A 27,408-nucleotide genomic window follows, 5' to 3' on the forward strand; every position below is an offset into this window, starting at 1 on the left:
GGTCCTTCGGAATAAAATAAAAGTTTCAGAACATAACGAGCTGACTTACCACAATAATTGGTAATACAAGACTTGGAGATGGTTTGTCAGTTCCCCTTGGTTTGGCTTCGCTTGGGGCCCTCGTCAGTAGCACAGTTTGTAGACTCGCCTGCCTCCCCGATTGGTTGGAAAGAACCCGAATTCGAATCCCCTCAATGACGCGAGGAATGATGTGTATTTTTCAACATGGCTGAGTTAGGCGGTCTCAGGCGAGAGTAGCATGTTTTTACTCCTGGAAACTCTCAGGTGTTTCGTCCAGCAAACAGTAAATCGACCACAGAACATGTGCAATATACAGACATATTGTACACGGCGCAATATGGCAAAAGTGGTTTATAAGTAACTAACTAACCAACCAATCAATCAATCTTGGCTTGGGCGGCAGCAACGAATATCCGACAGCATGACTGTTCTCTGGATATCTGGATAAGTGATCGTAACACAGTAGACCTGATAAGCAGATTTCTCCCTTCTTTTGGAAGAATGCGACTACGGAAGTTCGCAGTACTCTTGTACTGCGAACTTTGCAAAGTAACCACTGGTTTCTGCTTTAACATCATTCTCTGAGAGAATCAAGGGAAAAGCGTTAAAGTTATTTCTTCCCACACGGGACTAGTGTTTTTTACCAAAGTAAGAGCAGTTGTGCTAAAGTGAAAAATGTCTATTGAGAAATACGACTCAGAAATGAATAAAATAATTAAGTGTTATGCTTATTAGCATGGATTTAATTACTGAAATGCACTTTAACAACGAACTGCGTATTCTCCATCGATATTCAATCATGGTTGACTCTCTTAATTCACTAATTTTCTTTGCTTATGTGTGGGAGTTCTCCCTTGATGCAATGAATTTAGTTTCAAATCCTTGATTTACCCTAAATGAACTTTTCAGTCTCTCATTATTCTCCAGTAATGGCCAAAGAAGGCATTATATGTTAAGTGCCTGTGGGGATGAAATTTTTTTAGGAGTTTCAGAAATATCTCGCGTACAACGAAAAAATGCTATCATAAATCTCAGAAGATGAAATTGAATTGAAAGTGGAGTGGAAAACCTCTAAGGGCGTAAGATGAAGTTCTTAAATCACTTGCTAGTTCTTTTGATATAGTTTTTCCTTTAACAAATGTATAAAGTGGCATTTAAATTAAAATATTTGATGCTTGTGGATCTGTTTATTTTATTATTTGTCTTTATAGACTGATTTTGAACATGAAAGAAAATGAGGTATCCCATTCTACAAAAATGCTTCTAGCGGAAATGACCAAAATATGGCTTTTCTTATTCATTTTTCGGAATTAATGAATTTCTATAAATTCGATAAATTTTTCTTTATATTAGAGATCAGAAGAGTTAAGATGTCAGGTTGTAATATAAGAATTATGAAACAGTAAATTACGAAAAATTGTGATATTGAAGGTCATGATACAGTCACACACACACATGCCCATGTCAATAAGTTAACTTAAGCATGGGAAGACACCATACGGGGCCCTCGTGAGTAGCACAGTTGATAGAATCACCGCCCTCCTCACACTCGGGTGGAAAAGACCCGAGTTCGAATCCCGTCGATCACGTGAGGAATTATTATGGTCCATTTTCACAACGTGGTTGGGTTAGTCAGTCTCAGGCAATGGCAGCATGGTTTTTCGTCCAGCAAACAGAAAATCGACCAGAGAACACACGCAATTTACAGACAGTATATATACGGAGCAATGTGGCCTTAGTTGCTGATGCCCCTACAACGACAACACCATATGGGATGCTACAGAAAAGACAGCCGAACGTTGGCCAAATTGATATAGCAAGTTTTGAGACTGAGGAAGAAACGTTGGATAAGGCAAGTTTTAGAATGGAATCCATATTTTAAACGCAGACGCAGTTTAGTCTATGAATATACGAGTTTAAGTCTATCCTGAATTCGAATAGAGCTCAAAACACTTGAACAAGAACAGCATAACTAAATTTCCATCTAAGGGTGGATAAGACGAGTTTTGGAATGGGGCACGTCCTATCAAACGAGTAAAATCAAAATTTCATGTTAGCTTCTACCCGTTTTATTCAATGAGAATAAACCTGACATTTGCTTGGCAGACGATCACCCTTTTCTTTCTTTCTTTTTTCTTACGCTACCGTAACAAACGTATTCCTATTTTGACTGCAGCTATATTCGTTTGCATAGAGAGAGGTCTTAAGGGGACTATTGTATTTCATTTATTATGCAGATATTTGTGCATCGCTTTTTTTCTATTCCCATTACACTACCAATATTACCCCATTAGAAGCAGTGACTACCAACGGACTAGGGCAGTTTAAACTCTCATCCCTTTAGTTTCGAACTTATATTTCGCTTACAGAGTGAACTGTAGCATGAAATTGTATTTATCTGCGAGCTTTCTCGTACATAATTAAATAAATAAGATACGTAGGACATCTAGATACTGCTCCTTCCGACGAAACAGGTAGTTTCTTTATGCCGTTTTATCTGCAAATGTTTTTCTTAAAATCTTCCTAACACCTGAATAAATATTTGATGAAAGTTTTGTCTTATTTCACTTGTTGTTTTCATATTAAAGTGCACCGTATACTTTTTTTGGCGCTGTCTTTTAAATAAAAGTAAAATAATCATTTTAAAAGGATTAGCCACCGTTAGTGAGTCGATTTTTACAGAATATGGCTTGATTAAGAGAACGAAAATATAACTGATCTAAGTTCATTCGAAAATATTTTAGTAGAGTATGTTAGCAAGCTTAAGGTCTGTGAGGGCAAGCTCTACAGAAAGGAAATCCTTAAGAACTGTCACCAACTATTGAATCTGTGAGGATCACCTGGACTTTTCTTCCCGTTGTATTTATATTTCTTTTACTTTTGCCTTGCCGTTTATTATTACAAACTTTGTTTTTATTTCAAGCTTATGTAAGTTGAATTCTGTGAATATCTCAGGTCGAACTCGCAGTGTACTCTTGTACATTGTACACCTGGTTCCTCACACCTCAGTGTGTGGCGCCTCCGTAGCCAGGTGGGCAGGAGCAGCAGTGCGTAGCACACGCTTCTTGATTAGACCGGGGTTCGAGTCCGTGCCCACCAAATACGGAGGATGCGGAACGGTCAGGGAATGACCACTGCATATCTCCGGAGCAATATGGCCTTAGTTGCTAATGCTCCTAAAAACCAAAACAACAAACAAACAAACCTCAGTATGTAACTTCCACACCCTCCTGGCACATTGGTGGCCCGGGCTGATCTACGATTTTTTGTGGTTAATAAACTGATTATAATTATACTGCATTAAAAAATGGTGACATCATCTGCCCGTTCCCTGGTATAATTTGTCCAGTTCTACCTTTGAATAAATTTATACTACCGTGTAGTAGTATGAATAAATTTAAACACCTTCAACACCAGATGTTAAGTTTCTTCCATCATTCAATTACTCTCTTGCTGAAAAATAAATTTTCGCACATCTGTCCTACAGCCATCCTTTTTCAATTTAACTTAGTCCATTTATACATGTTCCGAGAAAGAGTAAGGACGCCTTCAGAATTCTCTTGCTTAATCGATTTAACACCTTAAACACTTCGATCAGGTCTCACAGATGCCAAGTTTCCAGACGCTGAAATTGGCATAACTCTTTCTTTTAAGAATACCCATTTGTGTCCATGAGTGATCTTGTTTCTCCTCTCTGCGGCCATTCGAACAGCTCAACATCTTTCTTAAAAATATAGCTTCCTGATATGTATTCAATACTCAAGACTCAGTACAACGGATTAATTGCCTCCTTGCCTGATGACAAAATTTCTGTATATCATTTCATTGACACAACCCCATGAGTTGTCCTAGTAGCCTCTCAGCACTGTTGAGCAGATTTCATGTCGAGCTGTACAATTGCCCCTAGGTCTCTTTCGTTTTCCATCACCTTGAGTATGTTACCACCCAACTGGTATGTTATTCTGGGATTACTGCTGCCCATACGCAGTACCTTGCATTGGTCAATGTTAAACCTGTATTGCCACTTCTCAGCCCATCTGTCCAGTTTTTCTAGGTCTTGTTGCACGCCTTGATTCTTGTCATTAACTACTTTACCGGCCTTTTTATCGTATGCAAACAAGCTTGATATTCCTCCATCAACGGATGACCGATGACTAGAGCGGCTGTCATTCTCACTTTTTTTCCCCCCTCTCTTTTTTTCCCTCTTGAATTGATTATTTAATGTCTCCTTCCTGCATCGGCTCTGTTCACCAAGTAAACTGAAAATTACTCGGGATTAACCATTAACTACAGCTAGTCCAACATCCTAGTTTGCAGGCAGCCTGCGTGAGGTTAACGGAAAAGCCTGAGTGCAAATCACATTAATGAAGTGAGGAATTTTTATGAGCTTGTTGCAGTGTGACCGAGTTAATCGGTCTCCGTCGAGGGTCGCATGGTTTTTATCTTGGAAATTCGGGATTTTCTTCCGGAAACCGACCGAAAAATACACTCGATTACATACACAATATACTAGCGCCTCATAGCCTTAGTTGCTTTGGCACTTAACACGCACCTAAGCTAAGTTCGTATTACTTTTCAATTTCAGTATATTGCCATGGATCCGAAATTAGTGAGAGCGGAAAATAACTGCTTCTTATCAGTACTCCTAAATTTCGCCGTATTAAAGTGATGGAAAAGAGAAATAGATGTGTTAAGCATAAATTTCTAAATGAAATAAATATCACTCGCATTTGAATCATAAAGAGCTTTAAACCAATTTCCTTATTGAAAAAAAAAATTAAAAACACTTCCTGTATTTTGCAGGACGTGCATTCCTACTTTACTATATTTTTGTATAAGCATTTGAATTATTTCAGAAATTAAATGTAACAAAAACTAAAGGGGAAATTTTAGACAAATTTTAATGATAAAGAAAAGAAAATTATTAAATTTTATATGTAGAAATTGTGTTCATTGTAATTTTAATTTAAACTCGAAATATTTAGTTTTTGATTTTGGATGGGCTGCAAGACTGTATACATCAAGAATAATCGGTTATACGTTTTACCTGTCTGAAGGGTACCAGAAAATTCAACAACTAAACCTGGCATAATCAAGCGAATATTCAAAATCGGAAACTTTTAATCTGCGGTGGGTGATGCCGGTTGCCAGGGGCGGGCCGTCCCGAGGGTGACAGGGATGCACTGCACCCGGCGCCAACGTTCAATGGGCGCCTGAAAACCTGAAACTTACACATATGAAGAAAAATTTAAAGGGGATGCCAAATTTCGATTGGCACCCGGGCGCCACATATTAGGAACGTCCCTGACGGTTGCAAATTTCTTGGTTGACCCAATTCTGTGATTATTTAGTCGGCCGTTATTGTCAGTAAAGAAGCGTTATAAAAACAGTGTGAAAGATATATTGAAAAAGTTTAGTTGTGAAATCAGAAATTTAGTGAAGGTTTTCAATCTTTACTTTTTGTTAAATGCATTTCCCATAACTATGCTTCTACAATGAAAGATTTTCAATTTTATTCATCTTTTGTAGTAATCGTATCTTAGTTTCTACTTTTTAATAAATCATTGCATTTCTTATTTTCATGTTTCTTTTTCGTGTAATATATATTTTATTTATTATTATTATTATTTTTTTTTTTACCTAAATACATAGTTTTATGAAATCGGTTTCTGCTAACGTTTGATATCAATCCACTAAATGTAGCGTGTTTTTAGTATGTCACCACAACTGAGGAGACGGGAGTCTCTTCAGTTGTGGTGACTGATATTATAACTTTAATCCCTTTAATTTGCGTTCTTGGACCAACTTAACCACCACCCTGTATGGGAATTATTGTTCTCCTGTATGTTCATCCTCAGGTGAAGGGAGTAAGTTTTCCTCCACGTTATTCCAAGTAAAATCATTTTAGAGACATAATACCCAATTAAGACCATATGAACTGGCGCACTATGACCAATGTAGTAAAACCAGACAATCAAGTGCCTCTCCTTTCTTCCAATTTCCTCTTCCATCGTTTTCCATCTCCGCTTTCTGGCTAGCACAATGACTACGCTCTCTGTTGCTCAGGCATTAGTTTACAGATTTTAGGGGCTTTATATTTTCTGCGTGTCATGGTTATACTATCTGCATGATACAGATAAAAATGGGATTCGTCGTGCCAAATAATTCTTTCTAGACCCCCGGTTCCAGCGATCCTTTGTCCATGCATGTTTCGTTCTGCTGTAACGTTAATACTGAGGTTCAGTGGTTTTTCTTTGTTATTGTAGTGGAGACCAGACACTATTCGATGCAGCATACGTTGGAATGGCTGTAGCGGTAGGATCGACCTTTCTGATGTTATTTGGTCCAGCTTACAGCTTAAAGTGCGCTTGATTATCAACCATTCCATTGATGGTTCATTTGCCTTAATGCATACTCTGAGTGCATTTTTGATAGTATGTCAACAATAGCCATACAATTATCGCTGTGGTTGCAGTAACGTTGGCATCCACTCTCAAACTCAGGTCACGTCGTTTACCTATTTCTCTGTCATAAATGACTGCCAGAGATGTTTGTTGATAGCTTATACCCGTGTAGTGTTCTTGTCAAGCGGCACCGACACCCCTCCCCTCCCCTCCGAACTCTGCGTAGTATACTGTGTCGAAATACAAATTTTGTAAAGGCCAGAAATAGTGTTGAGTGTTGCTGTAGTCTGCGTAGTGTTAGTGTTGGGTCGGTATGTTCTTCCTCCGACTATTTAGCCGCGGTTCTATTGTGGAACCCCTGTTGCCTGTGCACCGCCAAGAGGAGGTAGGCCGGGTATAGGCAAGGACTCTGGTGGGGGCGAATACTGGACGTCGCCTAAACTCTCTATTGGAAAGGGAGTACGGAACGATAGTTTAGTGTTGTCAAAAAGGAAGGTAGATGATAGGAAGACTTTTCACCTGGAAATTGGAAGTTAAAGGGGGATCCATAGGGATGACGGTTAAGAACCGAACAAAAGGTTCGGGGTGGTAGAGTTCACAAGGTGAAAAGTTTTGGTGGGGGAGAGAATACTGGTATTAAGGAAAGTCAAGTCATAGTCAATACTGTGCCCCCACAATGCGGTCTCCCTTGTTCACGTAGATCAGAATGTCCTATGTGAGACAGGGAGATCGCATTGTGGGCGCACAGTACTTTGTTACAAATCCTACACTGGCCAGGTCAGCTGAAGCGAGTGTCAGCAAATCCCACGCCATGGCTGTGAACAAGGAGGCATGACGACAGCAAGGCAGGGGGAACGATCTTGATAAGTGTCCCCCACTGCAGTCTAATTGGGAAGGGGGCTGCCAGAACAACATACACTGGTGTTCAAAGAAAGTGCATCACTCCTTAAAATTGTAATTGTCGTCCGAATAACGTAGGTATATGGCAGTATTTCTTACATATTGCATCAGATAAGATTGACACGCGTATGTGATGATGTAATATTGCATCAGCTGTTACTTTCAGCTATATAAGCACGCTCTGCAAGAGTTGCAGTCATTCCTTGCTTGTATCAGAATGGCGAGTTACGTGCAGTTGACGCCACGAAGAAAGAGTGCTATTGTTGCTTTACGTGAGAAAGGATTTTCTTCCCGTCATATTGCTTATAGAGTGTCTTGTAACAGTCGACAGCGAGTAGATTTCTTTCCAAACACAATAATACTGGTTCTGCTGATAGGAAAAAAGGAACCGGACGCAAACGAGTCTCTACGCCAAAACAGGACCGCCTTTTGAAGCGCTTATGCCTTAAAAACCGTAAAGCTTCTTCGTCTGAGCTGAAAAGAAAATGGGAAGAACATACAGGAGTGGTAGCAAGTGCAGTAACAGTCAGAAGACGCCTCTTCAGAATTGGACTTGTAGCCCGTCGTCCTAAGAAGAAGCTCCTCCTCACACAAAAAATGAAAAAGGCCCGATTAATTCGCTGTAAGAAGCATGTCAAATGGACCCCCGAGCAGTGGAAGTCAGTTATTTTCTCGATGAGAAGAAATTCAACTTGCATGGCTCTGATGGGAGACAAACGATTCGCCGTAGACATGGTGAAGAATACCATCCAGACTGTATGGTGTCTACAGTGAAATTCCCTACCAACCAAATGATATGAGGGTGCATTTCGTATCGCGGAGTAGGTCACCTGCAGTTTATAAAAGGTTCCGTAAATTCCAATGGATACTTGGCTATATTGGAAGGCAAATTGCTGCCAACCATTAGAGACCATTTCAACTTGCCAAGTCACTGCATCTTTCAGGACAACTCTGCTCCTTGTCATCCGGCGAAAAGGGAAGTAGGCGCTTCTCTAGTTACTATAGTTACATTTCTGCATTAGAGGTTCAACAGTAATGTGTTTACATTTGTAACAGGTGAAAAAATGGTTGGAAGAACGGTCCATTGCAACTGTTAGCTGGCCAGGAAACAGCTCGGACCTGAATCCTATAGAGAATTGTTTGCATCGTGTGGAATCTGCAGTTTCCAGAAAGAAACCAAAGACGCTTCGTGAACTTCATAATTCGTGTTTGGAACCCCGAACTATCAGTTGATTATCTTCAGAAATTGATCTTGTCAATGCCTTGACGGTGTGCTGCTGTCATCAGGGCCAGAGGCAGTTCAACTAAATATTAGTTTGCACCTGGTGAACTTTTCATTTTGTTTTCCATTTAAAATGATAAACTGAAGCAAACTGAGGGCTTCTGATAAAATTGAGGTCACCGTAGCCGAGTGGTCAAAGCGCGAGTTCATAAGTACACCTGCCTTGAGTGACCCGGGTTCAAGCCCGTGACTGCTGTATACGCTGCTGTTTCTTGTATTCTTTCTAACTTGTGAACTCCTCTGACCGTGTGGTCGTCCTGGAGTATAAACAGAAAATTTATTTATTTCAGCCATAATTGTGTTTACCAAAACTGTTGTACAGTATAAAGATTGCAAATGCTCAATGGAATATTTTGAGAGCACCTGTCAAATATTACTGAGCTTTGCCCTAATTGTTAATAGATATCTTTTGTTTATATTTCTATTTGTGATGCTAGTCATTAATTTAACATGCCATCGCATAAAAGGGTTAGAAATTTGAAATTCCTTGTTGATGCACTTTCTTTGAACACCAGTTTATATCTAGAGACAGATGAATTTTTAGCACGTAAGACTATATTCTCTCACATTCGCCATCTTGCATTCATCGTCGTACATACGTACAGACAGACAGAACGTAGGTGCAACTAAATATGAGCAACTATCTGACAGGTTTTTTTTTTTTTTTTGGTTTATATATACACACATCACAATACTCGTATATATTAAGTTATTTTCTGGATTTCTCTCATTTATTGTATAAATACACGAACCATATAACAGCATTTTTGTATAAAAATAAAATGGCCAAGGAAATAACCTGATTATAAGATGTTTTTAACCCTGAGATCTGTCAGTCAAGTGCAGCATTTTCCTAAATGCATTGACCCAGATATTTGTCGCATAGTTGAGCCGTATAATTTATCAAAGTTTGTTGACTCAGTTTAAGTCATGGTCCATTAACTAAGTGGAGTGCGGCATCGTTTTATTGTATTACTGAACAGAGAAATTCTCCCATTATTAAATGGTATTATTGGAAACTACATGACACAAGGAACCTTATTCAGTCATATTCGTTTATGTAATTATATGGCTGTCATATCAACAGCTTGTGTTTCGCGCATATTTTCGAATATGCTAATCATCTCGGTCTCTGTTAACGTTCTTGATCATTTTCATGAATTAATTAGTTATATAGGGAGCTTTAACTAAGTTATTGGCAAAAAAACCTTAATTTTTGAATATAGAATGAGACAAAAACAAAACACTTTACAGAATGAGACAAAAACAAAACACTTTACAGAATGAGACAAAAACAAAAGTGGTTTTATGCTTGTATGAGAAGAGGTGCTAAAATATATCCAGTAGCTATTGGCATAGTGATTATTAATTAACGAAACTTCACCGTCTTCCACGCATGGTGACAAAGATCTGAGTCGACTCCCGTTAATGACGTAAGTAATTTTTATGGGCTTTTTTCACAACGTGGCCGAATTAGACCATTTCAGGCGAAAGTCCCATGGTTTCCCTCCCGGAAACAGGTTTTTTGTACAGTAAATCGACCAAAGAATACACGCAATTAGACACATTATACTGACGCATCACAGCCTTAGTTTTTTTGGCGCTTAACATAAAAGAAAACCGACCGAAGAAGTCACGCAGTTACTGACACAATATGCCGATGCTTCATACCTTTTACGCTTAATGGTTTGAGGTGAAATCTTTGACTGGTGTATCACATTCAAGGAAAAAAAAAAAAAAAACTATATATAAATAGTGCATATTTCTTTTTCAGCCCTTGGGTAGCATAGTTTGTATAATCACCGCGATCCCCGAGTTCGAATCTCGTCAATGATGCGAGGTACAGTAGACTCCCGATTTTCCGGGATGATGGTAAAAAACAAATCCCGGATAATCGATTTCCCGGTTAATCCAAAAATACAGAAGTCCTCAACATACGTAATAGTAACGTAAGACGTAATTTTTACTTCGTCGAGTTTTACGTAACTCGGGAATGACTAGTAACATATTGCTACTATATTATTATTGACAAATCTGAATTCAGCCCGATACTTGTTAATGTTTGACCATTTTCGTACATTCTTATTAGTTTAATTTTCTGATCAAAATTGATCGCTTTCCTTTTCTTAGTAGATTTACTAGTACCGCTGTAATTATTCTCTTAGTTGGCACCATGATAACTGTCAAAATGAAACTTTCTGTAAAGAATTTCACAGGGTTAAGGCGAAAACTCACTATTATCACACCGCGCGAGCTCATTTCTTGAGGTCACTGCCATAAAAACAATTTGCACTTTCCGGGTTACTGGGCTTTTCTGTTATTGCAATTCATTATAAACGGGTACATGTGTATTAAACTCTATCTTATTGTCTTTGCGTTAATACCTATAGCTTAAATTGTTTGGGTTTTTACGTTATTATGTTGAAGTTGCGTCCCCTTCACAGAAATCTTCAGTCATATTAAAAAAAAAAAAAAAAAAAAAGAGTGAAAAATCCCTAGTTGCGTAAGTCGGGGACTTACTGTATCGAAAAATGTTCAGCAACCTACGTAAAAAATATGGCGATGGATAAAAAACAAAACTTACCACGCACTACTTAAGTGTCCAATGCGATGCGTCCCTTTATTTTTTGCGATGCCGATTTTAAGTCTAATAGCTTCCCTTTAGTTTTTACAATGTTGCGTATGGTTTGGTCACCAACATTATAATGATTCATTAGAGATTTAACGGATGCACGGTTTTCAAACTTTTGAATAATTTCAAGTCTTTGCTTAACTGAAAGCGCAACTCTTTTGCGTTTACCCATCATTTTCGTGATTTCTAAACAAAAAAAAAAAAAAAAAAAAATATATATATATATATATATACTATAAAAAAAAAAAAAAAAAAAAAAAATACGACATCCCTGACAAAATAACGAAACAAAACTTGTCTTTTTGCGGTGCAACGGAACAAAATAATCGACGCGACGCACTAAAACAAACTAAACATTTGGTCTCTCTCTTTTTTTTTTTTTTATATTTGGAGTCTTGAAGTATCCCGGTTAATCCGATCCCGGTAAATCGAGAGTCTGCTGTATTTTTTTGGGTTTTTTCACAACGTGGCTTAGTTACTCAGGCGAGGACAGTATATACAGAGCAATGTGACATTAGTCTCTGATGCTCCTAAAACCTTATTACTACAACAACTGTTTTAGATTGATAAGTTTTGTACAACTCTTTGCATTTTAGAATTTTTTTTTTTTATAAATAATTCGTATAAATTGACAAATCAATCATGCCCATCAAACAGAGACACAGAAGAATCATGTCCATACTCTGCCCATAACTTGTTTTTATTTATAGAAATTTAAAAAGGAAAAAAAAAATTAAAGTAGAAAATTGTAAAAAATATTTAACGAATTCAACTTATCAGTTTTTTTATAAACTTCAAAGAATGTATTAAATAACATGTTTTTTTTTTTTTTTTTAAGCTTATTATTTCATAAGGATGATTTTCAATCACTGTGAAATAGTTCTGACGTTGGACTTAGCCATCAGAAGCTTATTTAATTGTTTGTTTACTGTTGGCAGATGATGGAAGGGAAGGTACTGGAGGGTATTAGCGAAAGTACTCTTCGCCCTCACCAAATCCGTCACGTCAATCCGGATCATCACGGAGTGGCTTTCCTGGCCATGAATGGCATGCGAAAGAAGGATCAGCTATGCGATCTTACTCTACAGGCAAACGGTGAAGCTATTCGGGCTCATAAAGTGGTTTTGGCAGCCTCCAGTGCCTACTTTCATGCCATGTTTAACTGTAAGTTACTTTATTGAATTGTCTTTCAGAGTTGTATTTAATCTATAGATTTTAAAAAATAATTTCCATCCATGTTACTCAATTATAAATTTGAATACATTTTATATATAGTGAAACATAATAATAATATTAAAAAAAAAAACAAAAAAAAAACTGGAAGTTCACTTTTGCCACCAGAGGTCCCTGTAGCTCCCTGCAATTTTAAGAAATTAAATGGTTAGACGGCAGCTAAATTTAGAATACAGCATTGAATTTACTTGTGCTTCTGAAAAAGACTTCCATTGCTACTTGTGTGTTTATGGAAATGAAGCTAATTAATTTAATGGGTTAATTAGTCCTTACATAATTAGTAGGTTTAAAGAGATGTCGTTAAACCTAAAGTATAATTAAGACTTCATTTTGGCTGAAGATAAACTCAGAAGAATGAAAATGAAATTATTGCTTATCTGCTACTGAAATTTTCTGTAGCCTTAGCTGCGTTTTGGAGCAGTTGGAGGGAGATGTTCCCAGTGTGTTGTTTAAGTTTGTTTCGCATTATTCAGGAGTAACATATGTAATTATACTTTCCATAAACGTATAAAGGGAGATGAAACACTGTAATTATATTATGTACACTTGAATCCATACCCCTTCCTGAGCTGTCTTGAAGCCTCCCATTTAATTACTGATTATCAATGGGGATTCCGCTACTATCGATCCACGGAAATTTAACCTGCCTTACCGATCTGTTGACAGATGCCTCGGAAAAATTCAGACAAACTCAAGTAGTTATTCACGATATTTAAAAAAGCTTTTGTTTCTACTGAAATATCAGCATTCCAGCATCTGGAACAGTGATCATATGTTTGAAATAGTACAGCCCACATTACCTTCTCCCATTTCTTCTGATGTGGTGACTAGATGATATGAATAATTCGAAGCTTAACATTGAGTACTTATCGAGATGTGCAATTAAGTTAAATATTCTGAAATATATACTTGCATGTATGAAAATAATCGACTGGTTATGAAGTACTTTGTCTGTCTATAGATACAAAACCATGAATTTGGAATAGGCAGTGTTTTGTGAGGAAACAAAATGGTCAAATAAATAAATAAATAAATAAATAAAATAGTTCAAGTGACACCAGGCGCTGCATGCAGTGAGTTATACAAAGTAAATATCAAGAATCAAAAGCGATGCCCAAGGCTGATCGTGGGAGGGAGCATGAGGGCCATTTAGTCTTGACCTCAAGTTCGAAAGGAGCTTTAAATAGTTTTAAAATAGATTTTTCCTTAATAATTGGCGAATTCGCACAGAAAAGACTATTAAAAGCATTTGTTAAAAATACATTCAAATTATGTCTCACTTTTTTTTTATGTATCTTCACTTTTTTATTATGGCTAGGACGTCTCAAAGCTAGAAGAGGCCGGGTCTCTGTGAATCTCAGAGGGCCTGGTGACAGACATCTTGGATGCTACCACAGTAGCAAACAAAGGGTCAACACGATTCTACAAATGAAGGATCATACTTTGTTGGTCAAGTTCGTTTATATGTACAGTATATATATTTAATCAATGTCTTGTCTTCCTTCACAGATTAGGCGATCCGCCTGTTCCGATCTCAAAGAGGTCTGCCATCTTTTCTTCGGTCTTCCTCTGTCTCTTTTTCCTTTTGCTCTATATGTGTAAGCTAATTTAGGGTATCTATTATCTTCCATTCTTTCTACATGTTCTTTTCATCTTTGTCTATATTCTATAATTTTTTTCATTAATTGAGTAAATCTTCAATTCTTTTCTAATATTTACGTTTGGTATTTTATCTAAGTTTGTACATCCTTTAACATATCTTAAAATTTTCATTTCTGCAGCTTGTATTCTATTAATGTCTCTTTGCTTCGGTATCCATGTTTCAGAACCGTAAAGAAGTGTTGGTATTGTCATTACTTTGTAAACAATTGTTTCTTTCCTTGTTTTCTTAGCCAGAGTTCTTTTTATTGTTCCACATATATTTCGAAATTTCGCAATTTCTGATTCTTATCTTCTTCGACATCATATTGTATCACATCCTATATATTTAAAATGTTTTACTTGTTCTAATATTTTATTGTCTATAACTATTTTTGTTCTCACCCTATTTTTCCCTTTAAAAGCCATTGTTCTAGTTTTCATCGTTGATATTTTAACTTTATATTCTTCTGTTATTTGGTTTAATTTAAATACTGTTCTTTGTAACTTATCTTCACTATCTTGAATAATTATTTGATCATCTGCAAATAACAGTGTATTAATCCAATTCTTTCTATTTAAATATATCCCCGTATTAATTTCCTCTTTCCATTTTCATATCATATCCTCGATATATATGTTAAACAACGTTGGTGACAAGTTACATCCATGTCTAACTCCTTGATTTATTATACTTTCTTCTGTTAATTTATTACCTATATCTATTACTATTTTTGTTACTTGATATAAACTCTGTATTATTTTTGTAAGATGCTTTGGGTATCCTTTATTACTCAATATGTCCCATAGTTTTTGTCTATTTACTCGATCAAATGCTCTTTCATAATCTATAAATGCTAAATGCGTTTCTAAATTAAACTCTTCTTCTATTATTTATTTAAATACAAATATATTATCTGTACATGATCTTCCTTTTCTGAATCCTGCCTGTTCTTTTATTAATATTTCGTCAGAGATAATTTTAATTCTATTATTTATTATTTTTCTATACATTTTATATACTGTATTTAATATGCTAATCCCTCTGTAATTCTTTGTATCATTTCTATTTCCTTTTTTAAATATTGAAATTTTTGCTATCTTCCATTCCTCTGGTATTTTATATCGTTCCCAACATTTATTAAATAAATTTAATATCTTATCTTTTAAACTTCCTCCATACTTGATCAATCCAGCATTTATACCATCCATTCCCACTGCTTTCCTATTTTTTGTAGCTTTTCATGCCTTTTCCAATTCTTCCTTCGTTATCGGATAACTGTATCTCTTCTGTTTGATACGTTGGGTCTTTCCACAATTCTTCATAATGTTTTTTCCATTGTTCTTCCTTTATTATATTTATTCTTGAAGTGTATTTCTCAGTGCTGTTCAAGTGTTTCATCATATTATATGCCAAATTTTGTCTTGCATGAACATCATGTTCTATTGTACTTATAAATCTATCCCATGATTCTGCTTTAGCCTTCCTTATTATATCTTTAGTTTTATTACATTCTTATTTATATATTTCTTCATTCTCCCTTGTCCTGTTTTGTATATATTTAAGATATTTATCTTGTTTGTCTTGTACTCCTTTAGCTATTTCTTCATTCCATATCTTCCCCCCCCCCTCTTCTTATAGTTTTTCCTGAATTGTCCTAGTGTCTCTTTTGCTATCGTTTGAATTATATTTCGCATATTATTCCATTTTTCTTCTATTTGTTCTCTCTCTCCGATGGTTTACTTATTTCGTCTTTAAGCCTTTTTTTCATATAAATTTTGTATACTTTCTTCTTTAAGTAGATATACTTTGTAACCTAACTCCTCCTTCTTCTGTTTAATAGCTTTCCTCTTCTTTCATTTAGCCCATAACTCTATTTTTGAAGCTACTAAAAAATTATCTGAATTAATATCATATCCTCTAAACACCTTAGTATCTCGATATTGTTTTGCTAATTTTTGATTTACTATGACATAGTCTATTATTGATTGTGTACCTCTTGCCGACCATGTATATTTATGTATATCACGTTTTCTAAAAAAAATAATTTGTTATATTTCAATTATTAAATGTTTCAAAATCTCTTAATTTATATCCATTTCCATTTACTTTATTTTCTCCATAACATCCTGTAATATTTTTTATTGGCTTATTCCCTACCCGACCGTTATAATCTCCCAAAATAACTACATTGTCCTTTTTTACATTCTTATCTAGTTCTTTTTGTAACTCTAAATAAAATTTATCTGTTTCTTCCTCTTTTCCATCTTCTGGAGCATAGATTCCAATTATACATAAATAACCTCTGTCTAATTTAAATCTTACTGTCATTATTCTATTATTTATAAATGTGTAGCTCTGTATTTTGGTTTTCCATTTCCGATCTACTAATATTGCTACTCCTCCACTGGCTTTTTCCTTTTGATCTGCTCCACTGTATATCATTGTATAAGAATCATAATCTTTCGTACCTTTTAATTTTTTCTTTGTTTCTGTTATGACTGCTATATTTACTTTCTTCTGTTTTAAGTGTTTAAGTAGTTCGACTTCTTTATATACTAATCCTTCTCTTATGTTCCATGTATTTTCAATGTCCGTTATTCCTTTCCTTTTCTTAGTCTGCGTCGCGTCTCTTTGAGCTTAATGAGTTTTTATTTTTATTATTATTTTTTTTACATGGGTAGGGAACCAGCCTCCCGCACAACCCCCAACCTGGAGGACCAGTATGTTACTCTTCGTCTGATCCCTACCCTTTGACCTGTCTGGCTAGGGTGGTCCTACCGGTAGCATAGCTCTCTGGAATATGTAAGCCTCCCCACCGCGACAAGTAACATTTCGGGAAGGATATTTAATGAATAATAATAAAAAAACCTTCAAGAGGTTTTTTTGTGGTCAGTGATGCCACACGAAATTCATACTTCTCTGCTGGCAGTGGAGCGGTGTTGCTATAAGTAGATATTCGATAGGTAACAGTCTGCGAAATTCTTTGATGGTTTCTTTACAAGATCCGTGTGCTACACTAGTTAATTCCATGTAATTTCCAAATTCTATGGTTACTGGATAGAGATGGATGTCATGTGGCCTTGGAACAAATCTGGCACATTTCCAGTAAATCGGTAGTGTGAAAACCTATAATTAATTGCACCATTTTCCTTCCAGGTAGTTCAACACTTGCTCATGAAACGCGCACTGTTACATGTGAACATTACTGTTAACTCCTCACCATGGGATTCCTGTACTTTACAAGAGACGGAAAGAGAGGGGGGAATATTGAACAGTTTTTTTTTTTTTTTTTAATGCTGAATGAAGCTCTAACCGTCGCCACCGTTAGACATCTAACGGTGGCGACGCTCTAACACACATTGCTTGGTCCATAAACAGCTGCTTCAGGATACATTTGACGGTGATCAAATCATTATTCTTCAACATTTTGCTTGATTCTTGGCTACTTTGCTCTCTGGATTTTAATCCTTGTGGCTTCTGGTTTTGCAGGTACATTACCCTCCAAAAAATATCCGAATACATATGGTTTCACATGTTGTTGCCATTGACTTCAAACATATCGCAACCCCATTGTTCGTTATGACATACTGCACACCCTTGTGTTTACTTCAAACCAACGAATAATAGACTGCAGTGGGTATAGTTGTTCCTCGCATGACCGTTCCAGTTCATCCCATGGGTTGTTGCATTGGGATTCAAATCAGCAATCTGCAACAACCATTCCGATTTTCTTATATTCGTGTGCATTAACCATTCTCGAACAGCACCGACGATATGTCATGGGGTATTATCCTGTTGAAACAAATGTTGGCCTCTACCAAAGAATTGCCATGCTGTAGGGAGCATGAAATTGTCCAGAGTGTTAAGGCAGAAGTCAGCATTCGTGGTTCCTCGCACAACCATCAAAGGCCATGTCATGAGAAAAAGTTCCACAGCTACCTCCTCCGAACTTCACTGTTGGCACGATCTACTCCGGCAGCAGGCGTCCTTCACTTACACACGCTCATCTGATCGGAAGAGAGTGTTTTGAGAGATTAGTGACTCCGTAAAATCGATTTCCACTGCTCTGGTTACCAATTACGGCATTCGTTGCACAGTGCAAGGCGCGATCGCTGATTGCAGTTCGTGATACGTGGCTTATGCACCGGCACTCTCCCGTTAACACCTAGGCTGTGAGCTCAGCACGTAGTGTGTTCCAAGAGATTCCACCCTGTGTTGATGCCTTAACCTCCCGGTTGATGTTTTGCAGGAATATCTGAGAAGATCGTAGTGCTACCGTTTCCAGTATCCTCTGGTCATGTGGAGTGGCTTCCATGGACTTCTCGTGCGTTGGTGTACGCTGGTGGTACCATCACGCTTCCAGTGATGACTATCGAAAGTCGGCTATATGTGCCGTGACGAGATCATTTAATTTGGGTAGCTCAGGGCCGCCGTAGCCTAGTGGTCAGGCGCGCGGGTGCATAAGTACACGTGCCTTGAGTGACCGGGGTTCAAGCCCGTGACTACTGAATACGGTGCTGTTTCTTGTATTCTGTCTATCTTGTGAACTCCTCTGACCGTTTGGTCGTCCCGGAGTATAAACAGAAAATTTATTTTATTTTATTTTATATTCCTTTCTGTTATACCGTTTTTAGCCACCTGTTTATCAGAGAAGGTCCATTGGACTATGAAAGTAGGGGTATCCATATGCTTTTAAGAGGGTAATGTTTATAAATATAATATCAAGGTAATATTCAGTCTATGGTTTATTTGAAGGTAAGCATCACAGATTATGCTGCCAGCATCCATTGGCATGCTTGGAATAATAGACGACCATGCTGTTTGCCGTTTCGAGGAGTATATTTTAGGATGGATAAATCAATACTAAACTGATTTATTTATCCTGAAATATACTCGTAGATAGAGCTTATTTAAACTCAAGTTTTTAAATGGAAAGATCTCTCCTTGAATAATCTGAGCTTAGTGGTCATCCCGGTGTATAAATAGAAAATTTATATTTTATTACCTTTTCGGGAATGTTTTTGGATCTGATTTGAAGATTCTTATATTTCTATATTTAACATTTACATTTTTGCATATTTATACTTGCAGTAGGAATTTTTCGCTATTATTTTAATTAAAACCCATGCTTCTTCTATTTTAAAACGTTTTACAAATCCATCGTGCCAAATACTGAAACACGGAAGTCTCTGTTAGACATCTTCCTTCATTCTTCCTCGCTTCTCCTCTTAGAACCGAAGATGCTCCTGTTCCGAAATCGATCCCGTTATCCGTTACCGACGAAAATCAATTTTAAGCTTCGACGCGAACGATACAACTCTGACATCTTCCCGCTAATAGGAAGATGCTGTGAACATTTTTAACCTCACTGTCAATCGGACTATTGTCAGGAAGGTGATTGGTAGTGACTCAAGACAACATTAAGCTTTTTCATTAAGATCTTCTCTATGTTATTCGTACAAGGTGTCAGGAGAAAGCGCATTAATGTTCTCTGTACATTGTGTTATTAATATCATGGTTGTCAAAGAGGTTCTTAAACGAAGGCTATCCAAGCGTTATCTGGAGGATATTGTTTCAGTCGATGCTAAGCGTGCTGAAGTTTTACCGTCAACATCTTCTAACACTGCTGTATTGATCTTCTTCCGTTCTTGCCACTCATAATTTCTTTGCTGGCAAAGTGTTTGGTAGTCTGACGTCGATATTGTAGCAGAGGAAATCTCTGCGGTACGCTTTCTTTTGTGTGGATTGCAATTACTTCTTGTTTTCGAGAAAAAAAAAAGCTCTTGCTTACAAGTGGAAAACAAGAAAATTGGAACTGCAGGGTTTATTAAATAATAATAAAAAAAAGAGCTCAACAGGTAATTTATTCTGGCAGTAAAAATGGAAGCTGTTTTAATTAAATAATAAACCATCATAAGTTTTCAAGATTCAATTGTTCTTTTCAGCGAAATAAAACCTATTGAAATTCAAAAGAATATTTCATTATGTTGTCTTACACTTTAAAGCTCCATTATTTGATTAGTGTTGAACTCTTGTACGTGATTACGTACTTACAGACTCCAATTCTGACTCCTGCTCGATCTCCTGGGAATCTTATTCACCTACCCTTAACTTATCCATGGTACTAGCCTACTATTAACTTCTTTCAATAAAAACAATAGCGCGGTGCAGACCGCGCTATAGTTTTTATACGCGAGGGCGGTTAACCGAGAGAAAAAACATACATCCATAGATACTCTTTGAGCGGCATGGTGCGTCGGTAAAATATGCTATTTGAAGATAATAAAGCACTCCAGCCTATGTTGGTTTAATTATGTTCATTTCCGAATTGGAAATATGTATGTGTGTATGTTCCCTGTTTATGGCGGCCCCTAGGCATATGCCTATCTCCACCTAATGTCTCTGTGAGGAAATAATCCCTGTTCAATGGGCCTGACATAGTATTAACACACGCTACAATACTACACACACTCTACAACAAATATACCCACAGTATCCGGCATGGCTTTGCCGTGGATTGTACAGCACGTATCTCCTAACAGGACATGGAGCGATCCGCCACAAATTACACCTTCTCGGACTCGAAAACAACCCAATGTGTGCATGTGACTCTGTGGAGACCTGGAGACACCAGATGTATGACTGCGAACTTTATGAAGATCTTCGTGTTGAATTAATCATCCAAATGCGCCTTAATTCCAAAAACCGGGAACACTACTTACTGGAAGATGAAGCCTCATATATAGCATTCACCAAGTTTGCCCAGAACCTGTATGCCAGACGATTGACCATTCCTCTGCCTGCAAACTTCGAATAGACGTGTCAAACAAAGCTTCTCAGAGACTCCCAACCAGACGTCAGGTTTGACTGCTTGATCCTTCATGCAGGACAAAACTGGAACTCTTCTGAGAAGTGACAAAACTCCACTTCCCAGAACATTGACTACCGGACGGGACAACAGTCCCATGAATGACTCCCAACTATGACATTTTGCACAACCTATTCAGCCAAACCAACATTGGATCGCCTCTGCTGAGCCTCAAGTTTTTCTGGATGGTGCGGACCTGCCCCTGCGGTCTGGTTTGCTCCCACCCATGCACACAGGCCACATTGGCAACCTGAGCCAGCTCCCTTGTCTGCCTCACTATCTCACCTCTTCCTGGCAGGGTGAGGAGGGGACATTTTGCTGTCCCCTCCCCCTGCCACCCTATATATTCCCTCTGGTGGGGCATGGGCATGCTCCACTGTAAACTGGAGTTGCCTTCCCTTTCGGCTCCATATTTCTGTCTATTTGCCCCCCAATCTTCAGCCTTCGCCCCACTCTATCTGACAGCAACGTGAACACGCCCCACACAATCTAAAATTACCAATCTATATTAATTTTGCCCAACATTTTGGACTTCTTTTTTTTTTTTTTTTTTTTTTTCAGGTCCTAGCCACTGAAATCTCAGGAAATTAGGTGGCAGGACCTGCCAGAGTGAACTATATACTAGTGAGTACCTGGTCTGCCTCCACGGGGCGAAAGTGGGACAACGTCGGGCCTCAGTAGGGGTCCAGCGGCTAAATGACCAGATGAACAACGGTACAAGGCATCACACATATACAAAGTCCATACACTTTTAAATCTCTGGCTTTTCCAGTCAACTGGTTCACCCACAATGTAAACTACGCGGAGATGGGGGAACCCCTGGTGCCGCTTGACCCTAAACACACTTTACACTACAATACTGCAGTATGTGTTATCCATGTCAGGCCATTTTGCCACCAGGGAGCAGCTGTCCCTGGACCTCCTGGACAGCCACTTCCCGGCGCACTTTCGACGTCATGTAAAGCCGGGCCTGTTCCAATAGTCTGTGCTATAGCACAAAGTCCCGCATCCACCGGCGGGTGTGCCATATCAGTGGATGCCAGCAAATCCCGCACTCAGGGTGCCCAATCCTGAGTACCAGCAAAAAAAAAATTTTATATATATATATATATATATATATATATATATATATAAAATAATTAAAAATATCTATAAAAAAAAAAAAAACCCAAACTATGGGTTCGAGAACGAAAAAAAAAAAGAGAGAGGGATATTATTGAGTGGCTTGCAGCAATTGTCGTCTTTTTCTAAAGCCACTAAGACAAAAATGTTGAAAAACATTAAATCTATCTGAGACCAACACGTGTAATTCATTAACATTACTTATTAAAACTGTTTGAAACAACAAAGATCTTTCTTCAATATACAGATTACAATCCAATAATACACGTTTCCAATCTTCTTCAATCCCACAAATACAGAAACTATCTGTCGCTATACCCAACTGAAACAGTTTTGCCTTTAATGATCCATGCCCTGTCAGTATAAAAGAAGCCGTCATAGCTGGGAAAAACCAATCTAATTTTTTGTTTAATGACAAATAGCGAACATCTGGCAAAAAGTATTTGTGACTTAGACCAGTCGTACTGTCGTTCCACCTACATTGCCATATATTATATAATTCATTTAATATTCTTTTTATCTCAATTTTCACATTAACAGATGTATTAGAAGTTATTCCCATAAAACTAACTTCCCTATCCTTCTTTAAATGATACACCATCCCTCTATATATCACATGCAAATCCAGGGGTTACACCCCAGCTATCACCTGAATGGCATTCGTTGAAATCTAGCCGACCGGGCTAGCCAGGTGGGTAAAGTGCCTGCCTGGCAACCCATAGGTCGCGGGTTCGAATCCCGCCTCGGGCTTGGATCAGAGTACTGCAAAAACCTTGGGAGGTGCACTATGGCCACAGAAGCCGATGCGCCAACACCTACCAAAAAAAAAAAAAAAATCGTTAAAACCGTCCTACATACTTGATTAATCTAATAACATCACCCTCTGTATGGAATTTAATTTATTTTTTATTCTAAAAATATTTGCCCTCCTATACCAAATACCAGCAGCATATGAAACAATTGGCAGGAAAACAGCCTTATAATACAATCTAAGGGTTTTTTTATTTAACCCCCATTCTGTTCTGGTTATCCTTATTATAGCAGCACTAAAATTTCTTACTTTATTCGCTAAATTTTCCACATGTTCTGTAAAACTTAACTTATCATATATAGTTATTCCTAAATACTTATTGGTTTTAACATACGCTATTTGTTTATTATATACACGTGCAGTAGGTGGACGATCATAATTGAAAGTCCCTTTAAAAACCATCAGCTTAGTTTTTGTTATAGAGATATTCAACTTATGTAATGTAACCCATTGGGTCAAATCCTCCAATATTTCCTTAATCCTTGTCTCCAAGACCAATCTTGAAGACCCCGGAACACAAATTACCAAATCATCTGCGTATGCTATACAATGACAGTGTTCAAGACTCCGAGAGAGCCACTGATCTAATACAAGATTCCAACACACAGGCCCCTGTACGGAGCCTTGGGGACATCCGCGGTATACCAGTGTGTCGTAGACTAAATGACGTGCCCTTACTGATATTTTCCTATTTGTAAAATAATTTCTTACTACTTTGTATAATTGATATGAACAACTCATCTTTACTAACGCATTTAATACACTCTCCCACATTGAAGGAAAACGTTTCGTGGTATTTTCTTACCACTTTGACACATGTCATCTTTGCAATATCACCATCACAAAAGGTCGCCTAGGTTACAAGAATTTGTTCTGGTAACCTAAGTGACCTTTTTCGACGGTGGTATTGCAAAGATAGCTGTTACTGAAGAAAAAGCAAGAAAATACCACGAAGTGTTTGACTCCATTATGCACGTATTTCCAATTCGGAAATAAATATAATAAAACCAACGTAGGTTTGAGTGCTTTATTATTTTCAAATCATACATCCATGTCCATAAATTTCGTGTGTTCCCTGATAAGTTTTCCTGTTTCTAGAAGTAAAACTGAAAGCAAAAAAAAAAAAAAAAAAAAAACACGCCATCTCTTGAGGCCGACTAACTCCCACAGTATTGAAAAATCCCATAAAAGTTACTTGCTTCATTGAATGGGATTCGAACCCAGACTATTTGCAGAAGCCGTTGATTATAACAAATGTGCTGCCCACCAAGATATATTCAATATATACACTATTATTCCACGGTTCCGGTGCTGTGGAAGAACTTGCAAAACTCAATTTTCGGAATCGCCAACAAAAAAAAAAAAAAAGCAGCTGCTTCGTCACAGGGCGTCAAAACCAATGAGTATGGAGACTATCTCACTTGTGATATGCGTTATTTTAGTAAACTGTTGCCCAAGTTTGACAGCCATGAAAAGAACTTAATTGCAGCGTGCCTCACATCCAGATTTTCAATTAAAATTGCATATATAGCAGGACGTGCATATGAAATTCTTACCTCTTCAACCATGTCAAGAATAGCCAATCTTTAATTTAAAAAAAAGAATAAAAAATGTTCTGTTTGTATTCCACTTATTTTTGCGTGCTTCGAGCAGGCCCTCTGCCCAACACTATTTGGCGAAGATACGCATTCTTTTTCAATACTCCTTGTTCAACTTTCATACACCATTGTTTCAGATTATTTTCCTGTAAAACACATCGGTAAACTCACTCTATGAATCTCTGAGTATTTAATATTCAAATTTCATATGAAAATATGACTTTTGGATTCATAATTTTTAAAAGTTTATCCTCCGGTCTGCTATGTCCGATGTCAGGAACATTTCGGGAAGAGACGGCTAATTTTCTTTTGAAGAACTGTCTCAAGATATAGGAATGCGGTAAACATTAACACAACTTGAATTTAACAAGAACTTTCGAGGAAGAGATTTCCCAATCCAGAGTACGGAATAGCGTTGTTGGATCATCCATTTTGCTTTACAAAATGCAGACCTTCATGGCGATGGAAACAACACGTTCAGCTGAGCCATTTTGAACACTGCTCAATATTTATATGAATAATCTTGAAGTAGATTGTTGTTTTCCGTAAACGGCGAAATAACTAAGGCCACGAAGCATCAGCATATCGCGTTATACTAACTGTGCTGAGCCATCGTGGTTAGGACAGTTAGTATAATCACCGTCCAGTACTCCCCACACCAGGTGGAAAAGACCCTAGTTCGAACCCCTTGAATGAAATAAAGAATTTTTATGGGTCTTTTAACAACGTGGCTGAGTTTGTCAGTCTCGGGCGAGGGTAGCATGGTTTTACCTCCCGGAAATTTGGATTTTTTGTCCAGCAAACAAATCGACCACAGAACACATGCAATTTACAGACGTATTATTTACGGTGCAATATGAGCCATGTTGCCGATACGCCTAAAACCCTACAACTTGGGTAACCCTACTATGAAATATATATTTAATTTTTTTTAATTATTACTTAAACTGAATGAGTCTGTTTTGAAGAGAATTAACCTCCCTTTCTAGTAAATACACTTAGTTTTCACGGATTCTAAACATTTTGATGAGCCTTTTTATTAATACGAAGGCTAGTGAAATGAAAAAAATAAAAAATAATAATAATAATAAATGAATATACTGTGTGTATATATATATATATATATATATATATATATATATATATTACAACACACGAACCCTAAGGATTCTTGCGTTGTTTTCTTTGATGTCTGTTTCACCTCTACTATGAGGGGATATCAAAAAGTTCGTACCCTTACCTAGAAATAATAGCCCTAGAAAGGTAAAACTTCACAGGAACTTTAATCCTTTTCTATGCACTCTCCATGTATAGTAACACATTTCGCCCATTTATGGATCAGTTGTTTAATGCCTTGATCATAGAAGTCCGCACTTTTTGCCTGAAACCACGATTCCACTTCATTATTGACTTCCTGAGACGAATCAAAGCGGCGTCCACGCAACGTTTCTCGAAACAAGTAGTCGTCTGATGGTGCTACGTCAGGCGAATATGGTGGGTGATGCAGTAGTACGAAGCTGCACTGGGCAACAAAGTTGGTGTGGCAACGGCCGTGTGAGCCGGTGCACTGTCTGACAGAAGACAGACATCTTTGGTTAACATTCCACGCCTTTTCACCTTCAAAGCATAGCGTAACTTTTTCCGGTAAGTGTGGAACCACGAGATAGGTAATCTGTCAGGATAACCCCTTTTCTGTCCCAAAACACAGAAAACATCACCTTCTTCGCAGATGGAGTGGTCTTTGCCATTTTGGGAGGAGGTGTGCTTCCACTGCTTTGATATGTCTTTAGTCTTCTGGTCATACTGGTACGCTCAGCATTCGTTATTTGTCACCAACCGATCAAAAAAGTTCTCAACATCCGCATTACACAAATCCAACAGTTGGCAAGAACATTGCATTCGACATTGCTTCTGCAAAGGCATCAGCAATCTTAGAACCCATCGTACAGAGACCTTAGACGTGTGCAGATGGTCATGTAAAATGTTGTGGGCGGACCCATAACTAATTCCCACTGCATTTGCGATTAAATGAATTGTCACACGTCTATCATTCAGCACCAGCTGCTCAACCTTTGCAACTGTCTTGCTGTATGTGGATGTTGATGGCCTTCCTTCTCTTGGCTCGTCAAAGACGCTTGTACGACCGCACTGGAACTTCCGTTTCCACTTTTTTACAGTGTCAGGATGGACAATTCTGCCTATACGCAGCTTTCATTTTTTCGTCAATTTCCTGAGCATTCTTGCCCTGCAAATGCAGGAACTTGATCACTGCTCGACACTGCAATTTGTCAACCATAGCGTCCTTCCTCAGATTCCGGGCTCAACCTTTGGTGTACCTTTTACCTACGAGAATGAAATTTCACACGTTAGTTATTGAATATGTAGACAACTTATATTAAAAACGGTATCTTCCTACTGACGTTCTATCTAGGTCAGGGTACAAACTTTTTGATATCCCCTCGTATGATATGGCACAGCAGAGTTACTGAGTTTAAGAACAGCATGAGAATTCCCTGCAAAATTCTTTCGAAGTCTTGCATTTTTTTATGTATGGTGATGACTGATGTTTCCACTGTATGCCGAATTGCTTGCTATTTGATTCCAAGTGTGCGCCCCGTTCATTTACAGTTACTGTGTAATCCAAGAAGTAATTTACATCTTCTTTATCTTGCGTTAGGTAGTGCCTACAGTTCCATTTGCAAAGGTTTCTGTTCGTCGTTAAGACACTTGGGACAATGCAGGCAGATCCATTACCTCGTATACCAGCTCCCTCGCCATTTCATTAACTGTCGTACAACCTTCAGGATACGCTCTGATTACGCTGTGTCAAGACAAAAAGCTTTAGTACCAATCTTTAAATTTGGACAACGTAAATCTCATTTTCATTTGACTCGC

The 27,408-nt window shown here is 37.7% G+C and overlaps 1 protein-coding gene across 1 annotated transcript in view; it reads left to right on the forward strand.

Moving 5' to 3' along the window:
• Positions 1-12,273: 12,273 nt before the first annotated feature.
• The window catches only part of LOC150086719 (kelch-like protein 17), a 64,139-nt gene continuing 49,004 nt past the window's right edge, over positions 12,274-27,408 (forward strand). The window contains exon 1 of the mRNA XM_090372239.1: positions 12,274-12,403. Within this exon, the coding sequence (XP_090228365.1) occupies positions 12,280-12,403 (124 nt within the window). The 5' untranslated portion in view covers positions 12,274-12,279. The remainder of the gene's footprint in view (positions 12,404-27,408) is intronic.

Source organism: Mastigoproctus giganteus, chromosome 4 (genome assembly GCF_048544385.1).
Source record: "Mastigoproctus giganteus isolate SK-2022 chromosome 4, ASM4854438v1, whole genome shotgun sequence".
Classification (NCBI taxonomy): domain Eukaryota; kingdom Metazoa; phylum Arthropoda; class Arachnida; order Uropygi; family Thelyphonidae; genus Mastigoproctus; species Mastigoproctus giganteus.